The 22,777-nt window shown below is 41.3% G+C and overlaps 2 protein-coding genes and 1 pseudogene across 5 annotated transcripts; all 3 read right to left on the bottom strand.

Annotated features, from left to right (window-relative positions):
• Positions 1–1,426: 1,426 nt before the first annotated feature.
• Positions 1,427–6,875, bottom strand: LOC127777750 (probable homogentisate phytyltransferase 1, chloroplastic). 2 transcript variants are annotated; one of them, XM_052304367.1, is made up of 13 exons: positions 6,610–6,875; positions 5,533–5,822; positions 5,318–5,401; positions 5,156–5,230; positions 4,895–4,978; positions 4,421–4,510; positions 3,770–3,871; positions 3,129–3,224; positions 2,961–3,032; positions 2,800–2,895; positions 2,083–2,187; positions 1,824–1,883; positions 1,427–1,732 (listed from the first exon to the last, which is right to left on the bottom strand). In XM_052304367.1, the coding sequence occupies exons 1-12, from the start codon at positions 6,686–6,688 to the stop codon at positions 1,842–1,844; spliced, it is 1,215 nt and encodes a 404-aa protein (XP_052160327.1). In that variant the 5' UTR covers positions 6,689–6,875; the 3' UTR covers positions 1,427–1,732; positions 1,824–1,841. The 2 variants fall into 2 exon arrangements, with proteins under 2 accessions (XP_052160327.1, XP_052160326.1); XM_052304366.1 differs by having other exon boundaries at positions 1,427–1,740; positions 6,610–6,873.
• A 6,493-nt stretch (positions 6,876–13,368) lies between these two features.
• LOC127777729 (pentatricopeptide repeat-containing protein 10, chloroplastic-like) lies at positions 13,369–15,353 on the bottom strand (annotated as a pseudogene).
• A 763-nt stretch (positions 15,354–16,116) lies between these two features.
• LOC127777325 (uncharacterized) lies at positions 16,117–21,586 on the bottom strand. Of its 3 annotated transcripts, none has more exons than XM_052303902.1 (9): positions 21,287–21,586; positions 19,524–19,573; positions 19,263–19,375; positions 18,876–19,155; positions 18,197–18,326; positions 17,858–18,093; positions 17,657–17,753; positions 17,496–17,565; positions 16,117–16,707 (listed from the first exon to the last, which is right to left on the bottom strand). In XM_052303902.1, exons 1-9 carry the CDS (start codon positions 21,510–21,512, stop codon positions 16,410–16,412), a joined length of 1,500 nt encoding a protein of 499 aa, XP_052159862.1. In that variant the 5' UTR covers positions 21,513–21,586; the 3' UTR covers positions 16,117–16,409. The 3 variants fall into 3 exon arrangements, with proteins under 3 accessions (XP_052159862.1, XP_052159861.1, XP_052159863.1); XM_052303901.1 differs by having other exon boundaries at positions 17,852–18,093; positions 21,287–21,585; XM_052303903.1 differs by having other exon boundaries at positions 17,852–18,033; positions 21,287–21,584.
• Positions 21,587–22,777: the final 1,191 nt, after the last annotated feature.

Here is a 22,777-nt window from a genome sequence, read left to right as displayed (position 1 = left end):
AGGACAAGGCCTGGTGAGCTTGATAGGCCGGCCTCCGCCTCGAGGAGACTCGCAACCGCTGGCCCGTCGCTTGTCCTTGACCGCGCTGCCTTCGCCTCCACGGTTGCCGGCCTCTACAGCCGTCCCGCTGTGTCACGCCCTCTTCCCTGCCATCGTCGCCTTCTCGCGTAAGTCCGGCACCAGCCGCCGCTTTCTCGACCACAGGAGGACGACGCGAATGGTGAGCTCGACGGGCCAGCCACCACCGGCACGCGCGCCGCTCATTCTCAGCGGCGAGCGAGCGACGGACGAGAGAGATAGAGAGGTGAGAGGGGACAGAGAGGTATGACAGGTGGGCCCCACCATTGTTGTAATAAAAATTTGCTATCTGGACTACCACATAGGACCAAAACCACTCCGATGTTGAGTTAAGGGGTGTTTTATCCGGTACTGAAAGTTTAGGGTGAGCGATATCTGGTTTTCGAGTTCAAGGGGGTAATTCGGTCGACTACGATAATTCAGGGCAGTAATTCATACTATATCCTTTGGTTTATATGTTTGATTCAAAGGAATTTCATAGGATAAGAAAGATTACTCCATATTTTGGAGGAAATGTTTTTACTATACGGTAAACACATATGCACACACACCACTACACAAAACATGCGACACCACATTTACACCCCACAAATACACCCCCTAACACATACTCTAAGAGATGTAAACCAGCGTCGTATCCCTAATCTCACTAAATTCCTGTTGACACCAGCGTCGTATCCCTAATCTCACTAAATTCCTATTGAAAGTCCACCTAACATGTTTGGAGGAATTCTAACATGCATGAGAGTTAGCATCATGTTTTCAAAATCCTTTGGTAGTTCCAATGCAATGTGTTTTTCTCTCTCCCTTCTTTCTCAATTCCTCAATTATTATGTTACAACCTTATACAGCTCACTGTATTACTTCCACGTTCTAAACTACAAGTACTTTTGGAAATTTTAATGGGGATCAAGGAGTAAGGTAAAATTATATTTTGAGACAAAATTTAAACGTTAGTAGGGTAGGAGCTATATTGTGAAACAAAGGGAATCATATTTCCTACTTTGTAAATTTATGTTGCATTTCTGTAGTAACTGGTGGCCGGCAGTATGCATCTTGATGTAGTGGTTGGATTCATTTCTATCATCAAAAAATTAAAACATCCGAAAACGAACGGTAACCGGACTTCGTTAGGGGGCCACTAAATCCTGAAACACCTGTAAATTCCAAACACGGTGACCGGTGAGTTCACAACGCGTATTCGATCCTGTAGTGCACGACAATATACGTGTGGCACGCACGGCCAAATGGCGGTGGAAGGTAGTGGTTGTCTTGTGCAAGTATTTATACATGGATGAAACGCGACTACGGCGGAAATTGAAGCCTGCGAGGAGAGATGAGCTGAGCGGACAGTAACCCAGAGCTTTATTATGATGATTATTATTACTGCTGCTAACAAGTACTACCACTGTTCCAATAACGTCTACTATAGGCTAGCAGATGCTCACCTGGCCTAGTTACTTTTTTTGGGGTACGTTGGGAGTTGGAGGTTGAAATGCCGTGCGAAATCTTTCAGAGGAATGATGGTGCCGACGATGATCTATCAATATCATATCTGGATGCAGGATGTCAACATGTGTACCGGGTGATTTGCAGGTGATTTTATGGGGCGCCGTCCGTTCATCCATCCAGCCATGATCCAATTCCAATCTACCTGCGTCCCTACCAGAATTGACGAGGTTTGTTTGAGCTTTTCAGAAATTAGCAGAAGTGAGTTTACTCCGGCACTCAAAGTTGTCCCGTACCTGGAGTAATCGCCTTTGTCACCTTACAAGAGGAATGAGAAGGTATTCCGCGTAGAACAGCTGCACAAACCATGTGGGGGGAAGTAAATGGGTTAGCGTTTAATTAGCGATTGGATTGTTTCAGGATACGCGAGCTGAAGAAGGTAAACAACCAATTGATTGAGCTGGGGCAGTACAGTAGTACGTAGCAGGAATTTGTCAAGGAGGACAGGAAAGTGGGTGAAAGATCAGGAACAGATTTTGGAGACGAGGTAATTACCTTCCAGATAAACATGTAGAAAGAAGTGATTGCAGTTTTGCTTGTCAGATCAATCGACCGTGAGCGGTTCCATAGGATTGCCGCAAGGATTGCATGTCCCACCACCTTCAAAAGAATATAAATTCCACTTCATAAACAAACCAGGAACATTATCTTAAAAAAGATAAACAAATCTCGAAGAAGCATACATCACAGTCCATGAAAGCCTGACAGGTGCCAGGTTAATCACTAGAACTGTATTCTAGGAAAGATCTGGACAGGTAAACAAGTTTATCACAAAAGGTAGAAGGCAAATTCAACAAAACACACAGCCGTGGGCTTCCAGACACAAAAGTCGAAACAATTTTAATACTCTGTAAAGAAAACATAGCCCAGCCCAGCAGTTATGGCTTTGTTTGGATGCTACAAACCCAAGCAGGATCGATCCTGGCCCAAAATAATTATTGGCACCAGCTGGAATCCAGGCCAGAATTGGACCATCCAAACAGAGCCTTCTGCAGATAGCTTAAGATGCTAGAACTGACAGTAATTTGTTTCTTTTAAGAACTGGCAGTGGTAATCAACCATAATTGAATCTAGTCTAATACTGGTTAGCTTAACAAAGTAAATTTGACGATCCGAAAACACCTGGCATATATAAATAATAAATAAATCATAGTTCATAACCAAAACTAATCATTAATAATGCTGCTGAGTCGCAAGAGAGGTGATCCATACAGTTGCGTATTTGCTCCACAAACAGGCAGAAGTAGCTCCCATCAATATTGCAACACAATAAGCCATCTCGAGCAGACCAACACAAATCCAGAAAACCTGTTCAGATGTTTGTATCAACAAGTAGAAGAGTAATTCTCTGAGAAGTGCGCTTTTGCACTAACCTTCTTTTGACCTAATCGAACACTGAAAGATTTGATACCAAAAATACGGTCTCCTTCAATATCAGGTATATCCTACACGGAAACAGCAAATTTTATTAAGGCGAATCCGACCACTTCTGCAGCTAGATTTTATAGGGAGTTACCTTCCAGATAAGTACAGAATATTACCTTGAACAATGCTATTACAACGGAGAAAAAGGTCATGAATGCAGTTGCAAAAATCAATGGCCTGGTAAAGACTGCTGGTCTTCTGAATACGAATGTCTGATATATTTGCATGAACAGATCGTTAGGATAAGATAATGTGCTATGCAATTATCTGTTCATATGATCATAATATCTGATAATCCATGGTAAAAGCTCCTGGAATAATAGAAAGGTGCAGATAATTCTCACAAAAAAGAAGCGTCTACTCTTATTTGGTGGATCCTAATTACAGCTATCAACAACCATGGCATATTAAACTCAAAATATAAGAAAGAGATCCGATTATCCAAACATATACAACAGCATTCTTTAAGATATATTCCAAGCAAAAGTAGAGGTGAAAAATTTAGGAGTCTCTATTCTTTTAAAGAAAGCACAGGAGAGCAGCATGTTTGTACTAATAAAAATATGCAGATAAAGGTCAAGGTATTGAAAACTTAGGAATCTCTAAAGAACAACAATACAGCACAATGAAATTGACCAGACCAGACAATCTAATTTTAGATAATGTTCCACATGAAAATGCAACTGCAATTGACAAACGTACTGATTTTCACCAATGATTTTTTTTCTTATTTTTGAGGTTGTCACTGAAGACTCGCCTGAATGTGGAGAAAAAATGCCAGCTGAACAATCACTGCACGGACTGCTAATATGCAAAGTGCTGCAACAACAGCAGATCTCTTCCATCTCAGGAATGGCAGCTGTGGAGGAATAAAATGGAATGTCAGCTCTTTTGGTAATAAAAGTGTCGGAAAATGCTAGCAACATAAAAAGCCATTAACGTTGAAAAAAAAACATGCAGGAACTGAAAAAACAAGTTCATGTCAAAGCATCCATTTCATTTTTTTTTTCTTTTGAAGTAAAAATATGTGGATGATTGGAGGTCCAAAAATGCACTGAAAGGAGTACCAGATAATATTTAACATAGCCACGTTTTGAAAAACTTTTATTGCTTATATTGGCTAGTAAACTTTGAGGGGAGACTGACTGCAAGGTAAGCTTTGTATCAGTAAAATCTGCCCAGCCCACTAAACCTCTGGAGCCACGTTTTGTGGTTTGGTTTATAGTAGGAAATACATTCCTTAAAAAGTAGAAATAAGTTGTCCTACTAAAGTTTTGCATTGCAGTACATAAGATAAGATATTAAGATCAATGAAAGGGCAGACTATGAATCTACAAATAGTTGGTTCTACTATTATTTATTAATTTGAAAAATACAAAAGAGGGAGCTAAAGATATATGTCTCTTACATTAATCGAATATGCTGTTCCAAGAATAAAGCTAATGAAAAGAGCCAGGAACAGAGGCTGTGATCCAACAGCCCATCCAAGGCCAAAGCTCTGCAATATACACATAGAACACGTTCCGAATCAGTCTGACAGACTAAGAACCAAAATAAGCAAATTATTTATAGCTCTTGATCAGATGAACACAATGGCAGAAAATACAAACAAACTGCATTAGATTTAATTATCTGCGCATAGTAATAAATAAACTTTCTGGAGTGCAATTGCTCAACCATATAAGAAAGGTGTATCTCCATTCTGCTACTTTTATCTTCTCGCAAATGAAAACCACTAGTTCTAAAGGCTAACATTAAAAAGGAATGTTCAAAACAAACCATGTGCTTGAACAGCCAATTTCAGCATTTCATGACCCGCATATTAAAAAACATAACAAGAAGATTGTTTTTCTTATTTTCTGGACCAAAGAAGCTTATTTACCATAGCAGCAAAGGCTGATACAAGTGCAACTCCAGTTGCAGGAGAATATTCCCCAGATGCTAATGGAAGAGTTGGCTTGTTAACCTGAAGAGATAGCAATATTAGCACCCAAAACAGTTTGGATAAAGATAGTAAAAGACAGTGCAATTAGTACAAAATTAACATTTGAGATTACAGTGGATTGCAATTAGTACAAAATTAACATTTGAGATTACAGTGGATTCATTTTTTAACAAACAGATTACAGTGGATTCAAAGTACCTTATCTATCTCAATGTCGAACAACTGATTCAATCCAACGATATAGATGTTCATGAAAAGAGCTGCTACCACTGCCTGCACAAGTGTAACAAAGCAAATGTAGTGAAAACTTTTATCCATCTTGGGGGGAATATAAAGTAAATGTGCTGCTTCAAGTTGTACCTCCAGCAAACCAGTGAGGAACAAGGGAGACACATCGGACAAATTCTCAACAGCTAGCAGCGAAACTGAGACTATGCTAAGTGCCTGATTAAACAAGCAAAATCTCTTAGTTGAGGAGAGAACAAAAGGAAAGCACAACACAAGGACATTAGCTTCACTCAAATATCTTGGGCACTGAAGTGCGCCTAAATTGAAACATAGCAGCACCACTTAACTGTTCCTATGACAGTATGTGGCCGAGAAAACCTGTAAAATGCATCCAGAGAAGATGATATTGGCTTCCATATACTTGATGAATCATGTGCTTCAGCTGAAGATTGTAGAGGTTGTCCCGAAGCGTCAGCGGAACTAGCTGTTGGTCGATGTGGTATCCTGTGGTGGGAGGATTTCCAACCAAAGAATTTCTGACATTGATCGAAGGAAGGACCTTGGGTCCTTTGGCTGGACAAAGAAACTGGCCGTTTACCATTTCTATGGATAGAACATAAAGGTGGTAGAAAGTGATCTGGAAAAGAAAAATCAGCATTTCAAAACTACGTCAAGCACTAATGAAAGAAAGATGGAGAAACAAATTACCCAAATATCACTTATTATGTTCACATATCACTTGTTATGTCATAAAACCGTGGATGTTCTACTACCACTGTACTACATAGGAGCAGTCAAAGAAGAAACACTGAAACAGTTTTGTCATGCTTCCCTCGCATCAGATCAGCCTTTTCTTTTCAAAGGAGGGCAAAAGCTTTGCCTCGTATGTCTTAATACAGCAGGATCAGGTCAGTCATTTCTGTCAGTTGAAAAGATTGTTTGACTTACTTTGCCGAAACACAAACATGTTATGTCTATTGCATGGTGATTACTCACACAAGCTGCAACCATCTGAACCATCTGATAGAGAGTCGGAGAGAACATTTACACATATATAGTGTTGAAACTACTTTCTGTAGTACTACTACTACTACATCAGTATAAACCTTCAGTAATAAATCTGTCTTCCCATGAGATAAAATTGGCATGACCTGATCACTCACAAAAACCTTCAGTAATCAAATCCCCTACTCTACCAATTCAAAATGTTTTTCTCTGCATCTTATACTGGATGAAGTAAGGTTCACATCACACTTCCAGCCTAACAAATCCGGCATGAAAAAAGAAAAAAAAAACACTACTGGTCTGAATATCTACAGCGCAAGCCCAAGTCAGTTTATCACCGAAGTACTCTCCAATCACACACGCTCACATCACACTGCATGCAGAGGAAGCTAGGGGGAGGGTGAGCCGCAGCGACTTACCTCGCCGGAGAGGCGGCAGCGAGGCCGCGCCGGGGGCCCGCGCGGCGAGGAGCGACGGCCGGAGGCGCAGCGAATCCATCGCCGCCGCCGCCACCACCGCGGCGGCCGGGCGCGCGCGGCGGCTGCGGGGGGGAGTGGAGTGAGTGGGCGGGCGAGGCGAGGCGAGGCGTGAGGGAGGGAGGCGTGGACGCTGCAGGAGAAGAGGAGGTGGCGCTCGTCGGATAGCGAGGCGGCGCTTTGTGCAGTCCAACACTGCGGAGTGCAGAGCACTGTTGGCCTCTTGGCTCTCGCTCTTCAGAAATTTTGCATTTTATTTTGTTTGTTTATTATTTGTAGAAATCAGCTGGTTTCTTATGAAATAGGAATATTTCTTGGATCCCGGAATATTTTATACTGTATCTTTCTAACTCTACTGTATCGTTTTCCACGTGTACGTTTTCTAAGAGTACATACAATAGGGCGATAGGTGCTATGTTGGTTTTCCTGATGAGCTGGAGGAGAGAAAATGGGAGAGAGAGAAAGCGTGCGCCTAATCTGGCACCAGCTGCTCGTGCGCTCCAAGAGTATCATTAATTGCTCATGCCATCATCACCTTTGAAGCACCGAAGGATGTTTCCTATGGATGTAGCACCTACTTCTATTTTTTTTAAAGACATGCGAATGCTTGCAGCCATGGTAAAAGGACGGCGCCACAGTGAACTTAGGGGTAGAGCGCGCAACAACGATGCGACAAAGGCATAAAGATTGACATGGAGCAATGAGGTTGTTGGTGATGATGGAAACTGTGAGCTCGAGGGTGACAACCGAAGCGTTGGAAATTCGGTGCCACCATGCTCCATGCATCAAGTCATTTTCAGCGAAGGCGTTTGCACTCTCTAAGCTTATTGATGTGAGCAAAGGAGCCACTGAAACAACTAGTACTACTCCACTTTATTCGTTTCAATTCTAAGTTGCTAGACTTTGGAATGGGAGAATAGACGCTAGTGATCATTTTGGAACGGAGAGAATAGACGCTAGTGATCATTTTGGAACGGAGAGAATAGACGCTAGTGATCAGATTGTGGATGAGAAGGTGATGGTGTACGCTAGAAAAAAGAAGAAGGGATTATTTGTTTTCTTGGGAATTGCATAGAGACCATACCATCAACCATGGTGTTGTACTATATGTGAGCTGTATGGTATTACTTTGGCTGATTTAGCAAAGTTTTGGAGCCAGCGGTTTAATCTTCTATTGATCTTGCTCTTAGGTTGTATTCTTTTGTGGTAGTTAGGAACTCCTTCCCTAAAAACTGTTTTTAGAGGATTTACGCATAATTAATTAAGTATTAGCTATTTTTTAAAAAAATAGATTAATATGATTTTTTGAAAGTAACTTTCCTATAGGAATTTTTTGAAAAAAAAATGTTTATCACTTTAGGAAAAAAACACAGACTAAGCAATGTGACTGTTCGAAAACTTTCTATAGAAAATTTATTTAAAAAACATATAATCTATTTTAAAATATTTTTATAGCTAATGCTTAATTAGTCCTATGTTAATCCACCACTTCGTTTTACGTGAAGAGAAAATTTTTTCCACCTCTACTAGTGGTTCTTTGAAATATCAAATAAAAATTCACACGAAGTACCATAAGTACTCCTAAAAGCCTTTAAACCGTCCTTTGGAGTTTGAACGATGAGCGCAAGTAAGCACGAAGAGGAAGCTCAACGAAACCATACCATAATGTAGAAATAAACCGTATTACTATTTGGCGCAACTCTAAAGTGTTTATGAATATGTATAAAATGAGTTTATCATAATTATTCGATGGCACAAACAAATAAATTATATTAGAAAGTCGAAAGAGTTAATTTTAAAAAATTCTAAGGCATGCTAATGAACAAACTTTTTTTTTCTAAAAATTGTATCATTTAGAAACTCAAAACATGCCCACAATAACATCATGATGTAAGAACAGTGTGTGGATGTAATCTGTATATGCCACTGGATGCGTACAAAAATACAGAATGTACGTACCTAGAATAACAACGTCGAACGGGACAATACCTACTGTCCTACATTAACGAAGTACTCCACTCCGTTGTACTCCATGCGATGGCTCAACTATGGAACATGGTCCTTAAGACTGTCTCTAACAGCGGAGACCCATTCTAGGGACTCATATCATGGATTGGGTGATGCACAGTAAAAAGGTCGGACACTCAAAAATTCCTTTCTCCAACAGCCTACCTAGTGCTCCCAATCTTCTTCTCTCTTCACCTCGTCCTCCCGTCGTGGCAGTGGCAGCGGCATCAGCGGAGCAGGCGGGTCCTAGCCCTCGTCTCTCCTCCCTCCTCCCTCCGGCGGCCATTGGCTCCAGGTCGTCCTCGCGGCGGCGATGCGCGCCGTTCATCCTCACAGGGGCGGAGCGGTGATGGTCAGGCGTAACGCTCCCGCCGGCGGCTTGTGGCGCGGCCCGTCCTCGCGACGGCGTTGCTCGGGGCGGAGTGCGCCCGCTGGTGGCTAGCGGCACGACTCCTCAAGACGGCTGTGGTCGGGGCGGAGCGGCGGTGGCAGGCGGAGCACACCCACCGGCAGCTCGCGACACGGCTCGTCCTCGTGGCGGCAATGCTCGGAACGGAGCAACGGGAACTGCGACGACCGCGCTCCGCCGCGGACTCGCCCCGCCGGCCGCACTCCGCCCTGACGCCACTACGGGAGCAGGACGCCTCCTCCCCGACGGCGCGCTCCGACGACGCTCCCCGACGGTGCTCCCCGACGGCGCGCTCCGACCGCGCCCCTACGGCGCTCCCGCCCCGCCGTGCGAGCTCTGCCTCGCCGCACCAGCTCCGCCTCACCTTGGCCCACCGCGTGACTGCGCGAGCTCCGCTCCAGTGTTTTGCGTCGGTGGAGAGAGGAGACGGATATTTGTCTAGCGCTTTGGCCGCTACCCAATATGCGTATCGCATTTGCCTCCTCCATTGGAGGCTGTTTTTTTAACCCAAAATCACTGTGTATGACGGATAAATGAGTATGCGTCGCGTTGTTAGGGACAGTCTAATAGACATTCAACTTGATCTTGCACTTGCACACAAGACTGGACAAGGATGTCTGAACCATCCTGCCTCTGCATTGCAATCCACAATTTGGGTTGCACAGTTGCACGACAAAAAATGTAAAATGTCCTTACTCAACGGGACCGCTTCAGAGCAGATACAATAGCAGGCTAATGCTATTAGCCAGCTGTAAACATATTTTAATGAGATAAATAATAAAAGAGAAGAGCAACGGGCTATAAATCTGTAGCCAACTGTAGCACGGACTCCAAAACATATTGTATGTATAACAGGTGGGACCATATATTAATAGTATAGTAAGCAAATATTGTATGAATTGGCTATTAGATTAGTTATAGATGAATTGGAGCTAGTAGTAGGCTGTAATATTAGACTTGCTCTCATAGAGAAAAGCCACTGACATCGAGCTAAAAAACAGAGCGTCAGTGACTGTTCGCTCCGCTGGATGCTTACAAAAATTGATGGAACCTCGAATCGATCACAATGTTTCAACAGGACAGCACGCCCTGCGTTATCGTTTAGGGCAGTCCCAACCCATAGTGTCCATAAGCAGTATTTATGGTGTCATATTAATAAGACATCACAATAGAAACTACACTCTACAACCTATGGTTTCTTAAAGTAGGCCATTAATAAATACATCATCTCTCTTCTCTACCAATCATATTTATTCTTTATCTATTATGAAGACACTATTCTCTTCCAATGCAAAACTTAATAGTGTCTAGTGCATAGGTTCTCGTGTTGAAACTGTGTCTTGCATGAGACCCAGTTTCTTCCTCTCTTCACTCTCTCTCTCTCAATTAATATAGTGTCACATAAGCTAAAAGTCCTACATGGCAATGTAGCTAATGCCATAGACACCATCCTAGGTGGAGGGTTGGGACTACCCTTACTGTAATCTGATAGTTTAGCCATGGAACGTACATGGGCCCTTCATGACGCTGGACGTCAGTGAACAGGGTCCACCTCCGACGAAAACAGGTCGAAAACCGTAAAAATTTTAAGGTTTCGACACGGGACGAAAGTATATTTTGAAGGAAATTTAAAATGGTTTTTGAGAATTTTAAATTTAACACAGTAGATCAAGTGAAATTTAACGTAAACCGTCCTATCACTAGGGCACCCCTATCATTGCGGTAAGGTTGCCGTCTCTAACGATAAGCGCGGTTACCGTGAAGTAGTAATAACGAAGCGTCAAACTATATAAAATTTATAAAAAAATTATTATAATTATTTAAATTTGATGGGAGTATCTCACGGTAAACGCAGTTACCGTCGGTTTTAAAATCCCTGTGTGCCGTTGGGTCGAGGTCCAGCAGTCGTTGGTCATGAACAGAAGACTGGCTTACTAGTCTTCTAGACAAAGATGTTTGAATAAACCTTGCATCTGGATCACACTTAGACATATATGTGACGTACGACTTTCCTAATCTAGTCGTTTACCGTCAACATTTTAATCCCATTGTCACTGTCTTGCATAATCTATCATTAAATCGGTAGTATGCCTAAAACTTTTAGCATAAGACTTGATAGATACAAGACCATATAAAGACCAAAAATATGAAATGTTTCCGTCGTTAAGAAAAAAGAGTTGTAAAATACGCTCTTTCTATAAAAAAGATCCGTAAAATACAGTCATCCTCACGATTTAATTTGTTTTGGAACAGATGAAGTATTGGTGTACTAAACATGGGCGCGGTAGAATGCAGTACGTTATGGGGAAAGTGACAGCGGCATGGCACGTGTCGGTCTCCGATTGGACAGATCCGAGCATCGGTCTCCTTTGGCCATGTCGCCACGCTGTTAATTTTGAACATATATTTAACTATTTATTTTATTGAAAAATTTTATGTAAATGTATAAGATATAAATTATGTTTAAAATACTTTAAGTGATAAAACAACTCACAACAAAATAAATTATAATTATATAATTTTTTTCGAATAAGACGAATAGCCAACATCATCTATTAAAAACAAAGGTAGTATTAGTGAAGCTTTTTTTATACTAAAAAATGTATATTCGTGAAGCTGGAGACTCTAATGCTTCCAAGTAGGTTGGATTATGATATTTTCATAACATAACCCATATTTTCTTTTAAATTCGGAGCCGGTTACAGATAGCGCCGGATAACATATCACTCATCCCGTATCATATCCCATATTATTTCATTCGAATCGGATTCAGGAACGGATATCTATTTGTATCTCTAATTCATACTGTAGATATTAAATAAATAAGGTAATTGAAGTATTAAAAGAGATACATCAAGAAGAAATTATACAATATTACATGTGAGCACGTAAAATAGCGACTAACCAATATTTTATCATGTTTTTAGGTAGATTTATAATAAATTTTCATACATTTTATAATACGGGACATACGGACGGATACATGTCTTCCCGTATCCTAACCCATATTTAGATTAGAACTATGATAGTATCAGGTATCCTATTTTTTCTCCCATATTCCTCCCGCGAGCCTCGGGTCGGAATATCTGCCCCATTTTAGTTTCTTCTCGTCAGTTATCGTTGTAGCTGGACAAAAATTATGCGATGTATCAACCAAGCTGTAAAAAGTGTAAACAAAATTAAGAGCGGTAATATTTTTTTTCTCAATTTTGCTTGTTAACTAAGGTAATCTCTCCCCCTCCACGTTAAGAGAAACCCGCTTTCAAATACAAGGAAACAAACAAACACACTGTTTTCTATCAGACTAAGACGGAGAGTAGAAAGCATGTAGCTTTCATGCTTCGGTGAGACGGTGACTTGCTCACATGATTGAAACAATTATACTCCTCGAGTGGTTATTCTCTTATTTATTCAAAAACAACATATAAATAAAAAAATAAAAGTTTAATAGCACACATATATAACTCTACAAAAGTCTTACATCTGAACTTAACTTACACATAAAAAAAAAGACAAATCTATGTATGTACTGGAGTATTTTTTTTTTCTCAATGTGTAGATCGAGTATAGAGAATAGCTAGCACCGTGTGAAATGCTACTACTACTATACTGTTCTGCATATGATTGTTACTACTACGTCACCACTGTTTTACTACAGTTTTTTTCTTAAAGTATGGTGCTGTTGAGATGTTATCTAAACAGAGAATTCGCATGAAAAGAGCTATAGCACGGATAGACCATGTCCGGCATTATTGAGCTACAATTCCAATCCAACACACAAACAATCAACAGATACAGAAGTGCAAGATAACAACTTTTCCTTTTTCTGTGTCTCTCAATTTTTGCTGCTACTATTTATTTCTCGTGCTGATTTTAGCACTCGAGGCTACGACCACACAGTTCCCCGAATGAAACCACGTTCTTGCCTTGTGTCCTTGTCATCCCATTCTGATCTTTTTTCTGTGGCAGGTACGACCGTACATGTGCAAAGCAACACATAGCTATTTTCTTTACAGTTGTTCACAAGTCTCTAGAAAATTTATTAGTCAAAAATTTTGTTCACTTGTCGGTGGATTCAGGTCACTAAGTGGTCCATGTAGTTACAGTAAAAAAATAATCAGGAATCTCAACAGAGAAAACTCATAGCTCAAAAGCGTAGAGAGAAACTATATGTATCAACGGATAGTCCAAAAGTCTAATACAAATATTGGCCAGATTTTTAGAAATAGGCTTGCGCTATTGAAATCAAATATTCAAGCATAAACAAGTCAGGGCAGGCCCAAAATTCAGAAACCCATGGACAGTCCAGTCCATCAGAAATTGAGAATGGCGCTAATCAATTAGGCTGCATTAAATCAACTCAATATTGCAGTCATTGTTGAGAACAATCGGACGATCTATCAGATTCTATATTTTTTTTCAGACACTTAAGCTTTGGCGTAGTAGCTTATCTACCAAATCGAGAAGAATCCTACATACGTGCTTCAAGAATGCATTGCAACTTCTGATCAGAATTCAGGTCGTTACCTGAGATTTCAGACAGGAATTCACGGGGCCTCGTCGTACTGCTTCGCTTTGCATTAGCTGTCTACTACTCTCCTGTGGGTCAACTCCATGGGCTTCACCTTGAAGCTGAATCATGTAGCTGACGACCTGTCTCTCTGGCCTCATTGAACATTCCAGGCTAGCATATCCTCCCACGAGCGTGTGATGTGTCATACATAAAGTTACAACACATGGAGCCAATGCCATCTGCGATCATCTCGGATAGGATCCTCTGAGCATATTTGATCAGACCTCGCAAGCAGAATCCGTTTACGACGACAGTGTTATACGATGCAACGTCAGGCTCCACCTGAGAACTTTCCAGCTGTTTCAGTATTTTCTCAGCTTCCCAGGACTCGTTGGACTTGGCATACATGTCCATTAAGCTGTTGTAAATGATCAGGATAGGGTTCAGCCTGCTCTGCTTGATTGAATCGAACAACTCTGTGGCTTTGCTATGCAATCCATTATTCGCATACATTGCAAGCATGGAATTGAATATCGCTTGTAACCCTGCGCCTTTACCTCTTAAAATGCCTTCTCAATTCCTTCCAGCCATCGGCACTTAAAGTTGGCAGTCACAAGGGTCCGCAAGATAACCCAGCTGGGGAAAATGGTACAGTCATAAACTTCTTTCTGAGAGCTTCTATCCCAGCTGCATTGCCACCCTTTGCATAGCACTGGATCAGAATATGACTGATCATTCGGCTTGTTCAGTATTTTGCTCACTATGGACTGAGCAGTGGGCCAATCACCTTGTCGTAACAGCAAATTCAGCAAAGAATTGCATGTGAAGCCAGCACACGGACCATTTCATCATACATCTTGAAAGAGTTTGTCCTTGAACCACACCAAACCGTAGACAGATATCAGTGTGTCAAATGTGTGTCTCGGCTCAGCTCAACCATACAAGACTTCATCCCCTGGAGTACCTGGGTGACATATCCTCCATACCCCGCTTCTTGCAGACGGCCAGCATTCTGTTCCAGCCTACAGGTGACCCGATTCGGTGTACACCCACTCCTTGACATCACCGCGAGCATCTTCAGCATCACATTGAACCTTTTTTTTTTTTTTGGAGAACTCATCACATTGAACCTTGAATTCTTGATTAATTTCTTCCCCAGCATACCAGAGATGAGATCGTACTAGCTTTGTAGGTGTTTACATCCATAGCATAACCATTCTTTGTTCGGTCGAACAGCGGGAGGCGGCGATGGAGCGCCTCATCCAGCCTATGAAAGCTGTCATGAACATATTGCGGGTGAATGTGTTAGGCAATAATCCCTTGCTGGTCACTGTATATATCAAGGCACTTAGCAGCCTCCTCATAGAACCCCAGCCCTAGCATATGTACCGGCGAACTCATTGTACATATGCTGCGATCGCCCGTGCTGCGTCTCCTCAACCAAGTGCGATGCGAAGATTCGTCGCCACGAGCGCCCCCATCCCACCACCCGTACACGTCGAGCACGACGTTGTAGGTGACGAGAGATCGGGGACGCCGCCGCCCCCGAGAACAGCTCGAGCGGCCCGGGCGGGAGCGGCATTTCGTCGAGCAGATGGCAGACGGCGGCGTGCTGGCCTTCGCCGGACGAGTGGAGGACCATCTCAAGCGCCGCGGGGTCGGCGTGGAGTGCCTGCCGGCGCGTGGCCGGCGCCGGAAAAGGGGCTGCGGAAGAGTAGCGAGTCGAGCGGCAGCACGAGTTCGTCGGCGGCGTAGGCCGTCGGCGGCGGCGAGAGCGGAGTGGCCACCGTGTGCGGAGGAGACCAGGAGGGTTGGATGGGTTACGTGAGGCCCATATATATTGGGCCGAAACAGTACCACGGCCTACGTGGCGGCCCGTATTTATTGGGCTGGAACAATACCGCGGGCTACGTGCGGCCCATGCATATTTTGGGCCGGAATGGTACAGCGGGCTACGTTCGGCTCATACATATTGGGCTGGAACGTTACAGCGGGCTAGATTTGGCCTATTTACATTGACACTGACATGTGGGGCCCACGTGCTGACTCAGCCAGCCAACGGATCAAAGATGATACGTCGGATGAAACCACCTCCCAAACCGCCCGAGTAGTCGATTTGCAACAGTTTAGTGAGTTAAGGATGGGTTAATTAGGGGAATCAGTTGAGGAACGTAAAGTAGACTTTATTTTGGTTGACAGGATCGTGACAAACGTGCGGCCCATATACTGGGCCGGAACGGTAACAGGCCACAATGTTGGGCCGGAGCGGTATGTAGTGCTTAATCGCAAACTGAGGCAGAACCTAAAATCTGATGATACAAAGCACATGAATGTCCAGAAATCCATGATTTGAATTAGGGATTACGTCAGTAACAATTGAATAAATAATTCGGTTCCTATTCTAAATGAAATGTACAATTTTAAATCACTTCGATTTAACTTACAAACTTCTGATCCAGACAACATCCGGAGCTTTGTCAAACGTACCCTGAATATCAGAACTTTACACATAGACAGCAGGAGTGCAAGAGCCAGAAATGCATCAAATGAAGTTTATGTGACATGCACTACACCTATATGTTGAGTACATTACTACATTTACCAATTAACAGACATAAGTTAGACTACTGGGTAGTACATGGCAATGTTTCCCTTTCCTTCTGTCTAATACTTGATACACATGTCAGATGGAACAGACATATGTACAAGAGTGTAGGCTGCAATGTCCTTCAGAGATTGTGACTTTTCAGGTTCTTCAGAGAGGATATACATAAGACCATGGACAGATTTGAGGACATCAAATTTGTCTTGCATTCATTTTGCCTTCCTTGGCCTCCCAACTGGTCTCTTCACCGGAATATCGCCTAAATCTGGTGACTGCTCCATCAGTACCAATTTACTTTGCTCTAGCAAGTCGATCTCTGACTTTACTGTGACATCATGTGAACCCTTGCTTTGCTCTAGCAAGTCGGTCTCTGATTTTACTGTGACATCATTATTCTTGCGACGTGAACCCTTGGCAGGAGACCTTGCCGGGGTAATCCTCTGCGTGTTGGGTGCCCTTCGTCTCCGGTTCTTAGAACCATTTTCTAGCGGCACGCCCACTGGCAAGCTGAAATAGATACTAATATTACCTCTTTTTTTTCGAGGTGAAAGATACTAATATTACTCCACTGACCTAAAATAGGCGTAGTTTGTGCTACGATCATTCATTATAACATGCATTTTTTTTAATCTTTTATAGCATGCATTTTACTTGTTCAACATGAAGTGATCAATGATAGGAACTTGGCAGGCAATCTTGAGGAGGCCAGTGTGTTCCACAGACATAATCTTCTTGCATTGTCATGAAAGTGGCAACAGTGATCGTAAGTGGCAATGTTGTCCTATATATGTGTGCATAACGTTGCAACAGCCATCATTAAGATGTCGTGGCATTTCAATCTTAAAAAAGGACTGATCTAGAGCGACTCAAACATTTCAAGCTCTAAAGTAGAGAACACTCCCAAATAAGGCTGTGTTTAGATCCAGGGGTGTAAAGTTTTAGTGTGTCACATCGGATATACAGACACACATTTGAAGTGTTAAACGTAGACTAATAACGAAACAATTTACAGAATCCGCCTGTAAACTGCGAGACGAATTTATTAAGCCTAATTAATCCGTCATTAACAAATGTTTACTGTAGCACCACATTGTCAGATCATGGAGCAATTAGGCTTAAAAAATTCAACTCGCAATTTACACACAATCTATATAATTAGTTATTTTTTTCGTTTATATTTAATACTCCATGCAGGTGTTCAAACATTCGATGTGACAGGGTTAAAAATTTTGCCAGGGGATCTAAACAGGGCCTAAATTCACATACAGAATAATGGAACAGGCGACGTGGGGTACCTGAGTGCAGTCTCAATATCCTCCTTAAACATTAATTTTGAGACAGAACAAGAATCATCACATGCAGCATCTGTTCAAGGCAACCAACAAACTCAGAAGATATTAAGTTATCATTTCATGGCAGTAAGAGAAATATAGCAATTCCAAAGATGACAACATACGCTCATGCTTCTGGTGTGAGAGATCCATCATCTGCTGCTCGAAAGGAATACAAACATCCAAAGGTTCCACCTTCAATGGAAAGCTGTTCTTCAGATCCTATGGTAGAGATTGGCGTTAACTTCGTTTGTGATATGACTGACGAAACAAGACAGACGAAAAATATATCATGTTTGAGATGTGACTGGACACTTTACCTTTACCTTATTGGTACATGGATTTAAAAATTCAGAATCATAGTTTTTATTGTCATCACCAGCTGAAGGTTTGTTAGGTATGCCTATTTTTTCATCGGCACTCCCAACAATTGAAACAATATTAGAATATATTAAATTGTTGGTCCCAAAAAGGGGAACATCTGATAATTTATTGTCATCTCCTGAAAAGCAACCAAATGAATTATGATTCTTGGCGATGAGGTTTTCACATGAATTTGAATCTGGGTAAGAAAAGTATGCATGAAAATGTGAATCTCAAACAAATTGTATAAAAGGAAACAAATCCCCCCTCCCAAAGCGTTGAAGTAATTTTGTAATTCCTACCTGAATGAGTTCGAATAACATCGACTTGCTTAAATTTTGAAATTTCTAATGAATTTCCATTAATTTTTGGCCTGACTCTTCGGGAGTCCTCAGGGGTATCCTTTGCAACAGAGTAACTTCTTTTGAGTACCTGCAGTTAAATGTGCAGAGAGAAATTCTATTACTGCAGAGTATGATACAAAGGAGAAACAAAGAAAATCAGTAAATTAGATGGTTGTAAAGATTCAAAAGAGAACTATTGACCTACACTTGCTTCCATATAATTGCAAGCAAAGATACCAGAGTCAACGTACTCATTAATTCGTATTGCATCCTATAGCAAATAGGACTTTCTGCTGTTACATTACCAGTTGCATCGCGTAGAAGGCTAGAGATCCACTGCAAATGTACAAATCCACTATATTGCTATAGTGCTATGGCAGTCTAACAGCACTCAAGTACAAACGATATACATCATTTTTATTTTCCATGAATATAAGTTAAATGATGAGGGATAAGTAAGATTATTGGTCATCATTCATCTGATTGAAAGACAATTTTAATATTTTGGATGCTTTATGTCGAACTGATTATTAGGGTTTCACTTTGCACTTTTGCAAATATAGCCATGTATTGTGGCTTGACTGTTCGAGTTACCTTATATCAGTACAAACTAAAATTATAAGCAAAGAGCACTCACGGATTGAATTTTATCAGTAGCGTGGGCGGAAGGACCCCTATCATGAGCTATTGTTGTAGATGCACCGGCACCAGCACTATTATCAAAAACATGGTCCTGGACTGGAGGAATTGAAGTTGCAGGCAACAATCCTTTTGGACTCAATGAAGAATATCCAATATTTGCTTGTCTGCCAGTCTTCCAATTGATTGGAAGAGCAAGCCCACCAGCATCAACTCCATTTAAATTTGAGTCCACAACCCGCTCTTGAATTATCTTTACTAGTGCATTGCATTCAGACCTAAGTGGAATAGTTCAGTAAAATCAGAAATAGGTATGTAAATTAAACAATATTGTATAGAACTAGAAGAATATAATGGAAGGAAACAAGATGTACTACATGGATACCTTGAATAAGTCTCCTGCTTAAGTAACTGCATTATGGCATCCTTCGGCTCAATCTCTGAGATAATTGCTAGTGATGCCTCAGAATAATCTTTCATAATTGCTTCATTTTCACTCTGACATCATATCAGGCAAAAAAAGATGTACAGCTTTAGTCTCAAAAGTCCTCAATAGATAAGGACGCACTCCTAAACCTGTTTGTTTAGAAAAAGAAGGTATGCAATTTTTCAAATAACAAACAGGAAAGCCAAGAAGCGAGAATACCTTGTTTAACTTATTAGCTTTCGGAAAAAATAGTGGGGAATTACCATGATCTGTGAGCGAAAAGAAAAGAATCAGCACAGGGGTACATAACAGAGAAATCATTTTTTTAGTATGGCAGTATCTATGCAAAATGCAAAAAGGTACAGCCCTTTAGAAGAAAAGAAAGAACTGGCTTGAGCACGAACAAAGAAACATCATAGTCAAGAAATTCACCCAAATTCATACAATACAAAAAAATGCACATGAGAAAGATAACGTGATCAAAGTGTTGTAAATAGTAGAAACGAGATATGGAATAATAGGCATAAAAAAACATCTTTTCACCACAGATTTAGACTAATTCCAGATATTACCATGATTTTGGAATCACCCTTGTTTTGGACTATTAAGAAAACCGCATGTTTTGTATACTAGAAAAACACACAATTGTCATGCTACAGAATGAAAGACTAGCAGCCGTGTCTTTTTTGCAGGGAAGTATAAACAGTTCCTGCATCTAGCATTAGGAGAAAGGTGATGATGATTGAACTTACAAGTTTGAGATAGCCTCCAAGTTCAAACGCAAACTTATTGACCAATCACTGAAGTCACTAACAGGTTCCAGTCTGGCTGGCTGTTTGTTAGACAAGCTAGAAAACTCGGTCTTACTTTTAAAAGATAGGGTCATATACATACATGCCTTCATGATCTCCTCGCTTATCAACTTTGGATTATAAAAATACAAAGCTTCAAGACTATAAAATATTTTGGACTATGACATTTCAGGATCAAAGTTGTATGTGAGTAATGAAGGGTCTCCACGAACCAAATGCAGCCAAAATAAAGGGTTAATAGGTGAATTACAGGAAACTATATGAATAAAAAGGCACCAAATAGGCATTTTCACCTAGTTAGTCGCTTAGTGCCAATGCACTCAAGTCCACGACCCAACGCATTTTACTAGTACAGTACTGAACCTGGATTGACTTTTGTGTGCAACAATGACAGCGATATTGCCATTGACATGACTATGCACGACATAATAGCATGAGCTCAACGAACAAAACACAAAGAAACAAGCATATTTATGCCCTTTTTTATACTATTATTAAAAGACTGACATGTGACATGTGAGCCATCAATGTTCTGTTTGCTCTTAGTACTATGTAGGTTGCGTAGGTTGCAGCTCTTTAGTTTTATAAGCATGGTAAAATGAAAGATATTGTTTCAACCAACTAAAAATACTACCTTATTTTTTCAATAAGGACTTAATTTTGTTATTTTCAAAAATACTACACAAGTACTACCTCCATCCCAAAATGTTTGACGCCGTTGACTTTTTTAAAAATGTTTGACCGTTCGTCTTATTCAAAAAAATTAAGTAATTGTTAATTCTTTTTCTATCATTTGATTTATTGTTAAATATATTTTTATGTATACATATAGTTTTACACATATCACAAAAGTTTTTGAATAAAACGAACGGTCAAACATATTTAAAAAAGTCAACGGTGTCAAACATTTAGGGAAGGAGGGAGTATTTAGCTAGATTTTCAATATGAAACTGCTAGGTATTGAAATTTCGATTCTATTCACAGTTCCATGCAGTCAAACCGCAAAAGCGAGAATCCCATTGTAACGTTTCCCATGAGCGGCCATAATAAGTTAATTCAAGCGGCCAAGCTAGCTAGAATTCCACAAGCAAATGAAGGCCCGCATCCAACTCCTGAAATGGCTAGCAAAGCATGGACGATTACGAACACACACACACACAACACCTCTACCTCGAATATAACCGGGATGCCTGGACGACGCCGGGGAGGAGGACGCGGACGGCGACGTGGCTGAGGTCGTCGTGGCGGAGCCGGAGGCGGCGGCGGGCGAGTCGGGACCTAGCACGGAGGCGAGGATCCGGCCGGCTCCGGAGACGAGGCCGGAGATCCACCCCCTCGGCGGGGGCGGAGGAGCCTCCGGCGCCGGAGACGCGCCGCCCGCGGCGGGTGACTCCATGCGCGACGACGACGACGACGAAGGGCGGAGGCGGTGGGAAGGGGAGGGGAGGGGAGGAGAAATCGAGCGGGAGGAGGGATAAATTGAGGCCGTATTTGGGGAGGAGTAAATTTGGTGCGGGGGGCGGTTTGAAAACGCTCCAAATTTGGGGGATCCTCTGCCCCTCTGCTTCCCGCCCGCGGATGGATTTCTCAACGTTTTTTGTGAGGGCCCACATGTCAGTGTGTGTTGTAGGGGGCATGTTCGTTGTGCATGGTGAGCTTGGATACCACATATGGAAAGTACATACAGTACTATTATTATATACTCCAATCTAAGACCGTAAATATAAGGCAAAATTTATTATAGAACATTTAAAATTTGTGTAATTTACTGATAGACATCGTAAAAAGTGTCACGGTTGAAAGTCGCTTTAAACATTTGGTAATTTGTTAGATGAAACTTTTCGGCTCAATTGGCAAGAGAAATTCTTTAAAAAATATAGGAATGTTCCTATGGTCAAAAGTTTTTGAACTAAGTCTAAAGTGAGGATAGACTATGTTGTGTGCTAGTGATGCAGTACTTTGGATGATGATAAATTTAGAGTTGCGCTGGGAGCATTATCGTCTTTCTTAAGAACTTCACTCCTATTGAGATGCAAGTGTCCTATAGCAAACTATCAGTTTTTAAGATATCTTAACTTTTTTCAACATCTACAGTAAATTACACAGGTGTTGGGTGTCCTCTGACAAAAATTGTCCAAGGGATTATACCCATTTAATAGAAACTAAGAAATAGGCAAAATACGAGACAATGGTTGGATTGCCACATAAAAAAAACTGCAGAAAGTACATGTTCAGGGACGAGTGGGAGTGAAAAAAAGCTGATAAGTTGATGCTAAATCCTGCTATTCTTTGCTCACATTCATTGGCGGAGCCTGAAAGATTTTTGAGCCCCGGCAAATTCCAATATAACTAATATTTTCATCATTAGCAAATTTTTTTTATTGCCACATCGAATGTTTGGACATATGCATGAGGGTATTAAATATAAACGAAAAAAACTAATTACACAGAATGCGTGTAAATTGCGAGACGGATCTTTTAAGCATAATTGCTCTATGATCTGACAATGTGGTGTTACGGTAAATATTTGCTAATGAAAGATTAATTAGGCTTAATAAATTCGTCTCGCAGTTTACAGGCGGAATATGCAATTTGTTTTGTTTAATACTTCAAATATGTGTCCGTATATCCGATATGACACGCCCAAACTTTACCCCCATA

Source organism: Oryza glaberrima, chromosome 6 (genome assembly GCF_000147395.1).
Source record: "Oryza glaberrima chromosome 6, OglaRS2, whole genome shotgun sequence".
In the NCBI taxonomy this organism is placed as follows: domain Eukaryota; kingdom Viridiplantae; phylum Streptophyta; class Magnoliopsida; order Poales; family Poaceae; genus Oryza; species Oryza glaberrima.
Note: the sequence above shows the minus strand (reverse complement) of the source record. Positions and strands in the feature narration are given on the sequence as shown.